The sequence below is a fragment of the Agrilus planipennis genome, unplaced genomic scaffold, assembly GCF_000699045.2.
Source record: "Agrilus planipennis isolate EAB-ADULT unplaced genomic scaffold, Apla_2.0 scaffold380, whole genome shotgun sequence".
In the NCBI taxonomy this organism is placed as follows: domain Eukaryota; kingdom Metazoa; phylum Arthropoda; class Insecta; order Coleoptera; family Buprestidae; genus Agrilus; species Agrilus planipennis.
In genome coordinates, this window is record NW_020439059.1 from 76,663 (window position 1) to 82,662 (window position 6,000).

The window sequence follows — 6,000 nt, forward strand, 5'->3', positions numbered from 1 at the left end:
GATACACGCATGTATCGTGATTTAGAGTGTATCAATTACTAGTATTTTTTCTCTCGGATACTGACTGGTTTTTGTTAATTAATACATTCACAAAAAGCCCGTAATTTTTCGTCTCACGAACATGTTTTTTTTTTTCGCAATTAGATTGTTACACGGCAATTACTTTATATGCGTTACTACTTTCGCTTTTTAACTGTGATACGTCAGTGGTCATTTGCTTTACGTACGCGAAAGACTGTTTTTAAAGCTTGCGGTCGCTATTATAAAAATTTCACAAAAAAAAAATGATTTTACATATTTTAAGTTTGTTTGTATTGTTTTCGTGTTATTGTGACGGTTCATTTTTTGAACCCCCCTGTACTAGTCCCATATTTTGTTACGGTGATCTACTGAAAAACGTCCAATTACTGGAGGCTCTCGTAGATCGAAGAGCGTTTTTCGCCCTTAAAATGAAATATTCTGAAAAGCAGATTCTCGAAGACTTCGAACTCTTGCACGAATCAAAAAATTTGACTAAGGAGAATGTGCGCGATTTTGTTGCGGCTCATTTTGAAGACTCGAATGCTATAATGCATGCCACCGCTACAGATTATCGAGTTGATCCGCCGTTTTTGAAGGAAATCCGAAATGACACCTTAAGGAAATTCGCTAATGACTTGCATCAATTGTGGCCCAAGTTGACCCGAAAATTCCGAAAAGAAGTTTTGGATGATCCCTCGCCGTATAGTTACATTCCCGTTCCGAACAATTTTTTGGTCCCCGGAGGAAGATTTAGTGAATATTATTACTGGGACTCTTATTGGATCATTGAGGGACTTCTCATATCCGACATGTATGACACTGCACGTGGAATTATCGATAATTTTATACATCTGGTCCGGAAGTTTGGTTTCGTGCCCAATGGCGGGAAAATATACTACTTGAATCGGTCACAGCCGCCTCTATTAACATATATGGCCTATGCTTACTTCAAAGAAACGCACGATATAAGTTGGCTTAAAAAAAATATCGATTTTGTCGCACTCGAACTGCAGCATTGGCTTAAAAAGAAGTTAATTTATGTGGATACCCCCGACGGTGTTTTGGCTTTAGCTCAACACTTTGTTCGGTACTCTGGGCCCAGACCAGAATCATATTTAAACGATTATAATGCGGCAAAAGTGTGGAAATCAGAGGTAAGACGCGAACAAGCTTACATGGAGTTGAAGAGTGCTGTAGAAACTGGGTGGGACTTCTCAACCCGCTGGATGTTTGATCAGGAATCTGGAAACGTATCCTTAAACATATCGAACATTCAAATGCACCGTCTTATTCCTGTTGATCTAAATGCTTACTTATGTGGTGCTTTTTTTAAAATTGCTGAACTCTACCAGATTGTCGGTGATGAAAGAAAAGGTGAACAATGGAAGTCGAAGGCTTTAGAGTGGCGCTACAATATTGATAAGATCATGTGGAACTCTACTGACAATATCTGGTACGATTACGATACAGAATCTCGAAGTCATAGAACATTATTTTATCCCAGTAACGTTTCTCCTTTATGGGCAAATTGTTACGCTGACAATCCACACTACAACAGTGAATTGGGACGACTGGTCCTCGATTATTTGAAGAGAGAAGGAGTGTTGGACTTTGTTGGAGGGGTGCCAACTTCTTTAATCCACTCTGGGCAACAATGGGACTTCCCCAACGCCTGGCCGCCTTTACAGCACTTGGTGGTTTACGCATTATTAAATTCAGGAAACCCAGATGCTATGGAAGAAGGACAAAATTTAGCTAGTAAATGGATCGATGGGAATATGTTAGGTTTTTATAAACATGGAGAAATGTTTGAGAAATATGACGCCCGCGAAGCAGGACTTTATGGTGGTGGCGGAGAATACCCGGTACAAGCAGGATTCGGTTGGAGTAATGGTGTTGTGCTAAAGTTCATTTACGATTTTTTTTGACGAAAATTGTTTTTAGTCATTAAAATTAAGAGTAGCATATAGATAAATATCATAACGTACATTAAATGTATAAGACTAAACATATAAAATACGTATATTTTTTAAGTAATGTATGTTAATTACTGTAACTAATAAAAGTATAATTCGTACTTTTTCTATTAACCTGTATAGGGTCGATAATGGTGCGGTTATTTTGAGAAGCACAAGAAGGAAATTTANGAGATGTGAAGAACTTGACTTTGAATGGAGTAAAAATGCTGTCTTATTTGACCCAGTTGTTTCCTCTTGTGTTTAATGAAAAGCTTTGTGAACAGTTACTTGAAATACTGAAACAGCTATTAAAGAATTTAGTCCAGAACCAGAAAAGTAAGCACACATTTATTTTATACGAATTAATTTGTTTCTTTTTTTCTTGTATTACCTCGTCTATATTCATTTAATTCGTAGATTCCACAGGTGTTTCAAAGAAAGGTGAAGATGAGGAAAAAATTGCCACTGTAATCAGTATCTATCACCAAACTCCAGCAGCATCTTCTAAATTTATAAAACAACTCTGCCAGCTGATACTTCAGGCTGAACAGGCGATGTTAATCGAGGCGAGTTCTCCATTCCGGGATGTCCTCATGAAATTCCTGCTTCGTTATCCTTCAGAAACGCTGGACTTCTTCCTCGACGACAACATCATTAAAGTAAGTAGTAAAATTTCTATAAAAATCGATAACCTTGATCTAAGTATGGACTCGTATTTTACGTTCAGTTACAATTTATGAAAATAATCGTACTTTTTGTTGTTTGTTTATTGTTAATTTCTATTATTCTTGTTTTAGGATCAACAATTCAGCAGATACCTTACCTATATGATAAAACACAAGGATGGGAAGCCATTCCGCGATCATATTCAGTGTAATATGATACAAAGGTTGATAACGATGGCCCTTTCGAACGTGCATGTCAATTTGGCCCTTACCGAAAATGAGAGAAACGAGTTGCAGTACCAAAGCATCCGAATTGTGTCTCTGTTAATCAAATTTGATGAGCAGTGGCTGTCCATGCAACAGGAACTTGTGGAGGCGTTTCGACAGATCTGGTGCAACGAAGAATTTCAGGTAAATTAACTTAACGAAATTTAAAAAAGCTTTACATAAAAAAGCCTGTAATCGAGATAATAAAATGCGTTATTATTGTATAAATTATATTATATTAATACTTATTGATTATTATATATGGGAACCATTTTTAACTCGAATGTATGTGTAAATTATTACATTATTATTTTATTTATTGGTTAGGTATGTTTGTGGCTGCAGCAATTAAAGAACTTCGTCATCCTGTCCTTACTACTATGGTGAACATAGTCAGGCATTATACAACCATAGCAGTTGTACAACAAGCTGGCACATTCGCCATAACTCCTAAGTAAGTTCTTGTGTATGTGTATAAGCATAAGTCATTCATTTATCGATCTACAGGCCTAATGAACAAATAGCCTTGGATCCTTTGGTGTTAGTAGATGCACTTGCAGTTATCATGGGACATGAAGAAAAGGAACTTTGTAAACCAGGTCACCTTGCACTCGTATTAATGTTAGAAACAGCCACAACATTGCTTGGCAGTAAGGAAATGGTATGTTATTTAAATATGAAAATGATGTAGCCTCAATCATATGATGAGGCATCCAAAAGATTAAATTTATTCCCTTATCACAATGTGTAAAAGATCAGAGCCAGTAAAATACAGTTGTAAATAGTTTTATTGATGTAAAAACATCATCGATGTTTCCCCTGTACTTTAGAGACACTTTTAATGCAGTTTTTTCAGTCCAATTATCTTAATAACCGCACATGCTTGAAATTAAGACAATTAGACTGTAAATGCCTACCTTGAGAATGACTCTTAACTAGAAGCGAAACATCAGTGTTGATTTATTATTTACAACATTATTTTGGCTGTGGTCTTATTATATTTTCATGTATGTCCTTTTGTAGGCTTGTCGGTTGCCTTTAATCGAGTACTTAGCAGAAAAAATGTGTGCCCTCTGCTACGAAAGAGCCTGGTACGCGAAACTAGGAGGTTGTTACGCTATCAAATTCATGTATGAACGTTGTGCGCTCAAATGGGTTTATGAACATATGTTTATGTTCCTCAAAGCCCTCTTATTTGTTATGATGGATTTGACTGGAGAGGTAAAGTGTGACCTCGTTATATTTTCCAAATGTTTTTGCTAACGTTTTTTTCTTTGATTAGGTATCCAGTGGGGCTCTTGATATGGCCAAAACCAACCTTGAAAAAATGTTAATCGTTTGCGTTACTCCTCCTCCAAATGGCACCGATCAATCCACGAAGGAAATGCAAAAGAAAGCTCTACACAAAATCACATACGAACTCGTACGTCAAGTTACTAGTCCCCACACTTTGGTCAGGGAACAGTCAATGGCGTCGTTACGTCTACTTGCTGATAAACAAGGTAAGACTGTCACGGCTGTAATGGAGCCTTTCAGGGATCTACTTGCGGACATGGTACCCCCCAAAAAACACCTGTTAAAGCATCAGCCTGCGATTGCACAGATGGGACTTATGGACGGAAACATGTTTTGTACCACACTAAATCCCAGACTTTTCACCATAGGTTAGTGACGTGAATAATTTTTTTTAAGTGATATCCTTCTTATTGTTCCTGTTATAGATACGGAAATGAAAGAAGATAATTTGTTTATTGCCGATCTCTTGTCTCTTTGCAACACAGAAGATGCGAAATTAAACAATTTGCCGTGCTACAAGTCTATTACAAACTTCATACCTCTTCGAATCAGTGCTCTTAGGGTGCTGGCAGCATGTCATTACCTAGAGTCTGATGTACGAGATCAAATATTTCAAGTATTATATAAGGCCCTTGAAAAACCTAATGCCGAACTTCAGGAGACTGCTTTTACATGTATGAAACAGTTTATCGTCGGATACCATGTTGAAAAAGAACTGGTAAGGGGGTATATTCTTAATAATTTTAAAAATAATTTTGTTATTTGTTATTTCAGGTTCGTTCCACTATGAGACCGTTATTGTCGACATTGGGAGATGTGAAGAACTTGACTTTGAATGGAGTAAAAATGCTGTCTTATTTGACCCAGTTGTTTCCTCTTGTGTTTAATGAAAAGCTTTGTGAACAGTTACTTGAAATACTGAAACAGCTATTAAAGAATTTAGTCCAGAACCAGAAAAGTAAGCACACATTTATTTTATACGAATTAATTTGTTTCTTTTTTTCTTGTATTACCTCGTCTATATTCATTTAATTCGTAGATTCCACAGGTGTTTCAAAGAAAGGTGAAGATGAGGAAAAAATTGCCACTGTAATCAGTATCTATCACCAAACTCCAGCAGCATCTTCTAAATTTATAAAACAACTCTGCCAGCTGATACTTCAGGCTGAACAGGCGATGTTAATCGAGGCGAGTTCTCCATTCCGGGATGTCCTCATGAAATTCCTGCTTCGTTATCCTTCAGAAACGCTGGACTTCTTCCTCGACGACAACATCATTAAAGTAAGTAGTAAAATTTCTATAAAAATCGATAACCTTGATCTAAGTATGGACTCGTATTTTACGTTCAGTTACAATTTATGAAAATAATCGTACTTTTTGTTGTTTGTTTATTGTTAATTTCTAATATTCTTGTTTTAGGATCAACAATTCAGCAGATACCTTACCTATATGATAAAACACAAGGATGGGAAGCCATTCCGCGATCATATTCAGTGTAATATGATACAAAGGTTGATAACGATGGCCCTTTCGAACGTGCATGTCAATTTGGCCCTTACCGAAAATGAGAGAAACGAGTTGCAGTACCAAAGCATCCGAATTGTGTCTCTGTTAATCAAATTTGATGAGCAGTGGCTGTCCATGCAACAGGAACTTGTGGAGGCGTTTCGACAGATCTGGTGCAACGAAGAATTTCAGGTAAATTAACTTAACGAAATTTAAAAAAGCTTTACATAAAAAAGCCTGTAATCGAGATAATAAAATGCGTTATTATTGTATAAATTATATTATAT

At 36.6% G+C, this 6,000-nt stretch overlaps 2 protein-coding genes across 2 annotated transcripts in view; both read left to right on the forward strand.

Annotated features, from left to right (window-relative positions):
• LOC108742817 (transcription-associated protein 1) overlaps positions 1–6,000 on the forward strand; it is a 41,873-nt gene that overhangs the window by 16,292 nt on the left and 19,581 nt on the right. Inside the window, 9 exon segments of the mRNA XM_025977094.1 lie at positions 3,239–3,365; positions 3,419–3,572; positions 3,935–4,132; positions 4,194–4,575; positions 4,633–4,925; positions 4,982–5,165; positions 5,256–5,488; positions 5,627–5,905; positions 5,907–5,984. Coding sequence (XP_025832879.1) covers positions 3,239–3,365; positions 3,419–3,572; positions 3,935–4,132; positions 4,194–4,575; positions 4,633–4,925; positions 4,982–5,165; positions 5,256–5,488; positions 5,627–5,905; positions 5,907–5,984 — 1,928 coding nt within the window.
• Positions 116–1,978, forward strand: LOC108742825 (trehalase-like). Its single transcript, XM_018478157.1, has one exon. The coding sequence runs from the start codon at positions 285–287 to the stop codon at positions 1,947–1,949; it is 1,665 nt and encodes a 554-aa protein (XP_018333659.1). The 5' UTR covers positions 116–284; the 3' UTR covers positions 1,950–1,978.

Excerpts from the sequence above, each read along its gene's own strand:
- LOC108742825 (XM_018478157.1), top strand. The coding sequence starts at position 285 with ATGATTTTACATATTTTAAGTTTGTTTGTATTGTTTTCGTGTTATTGT.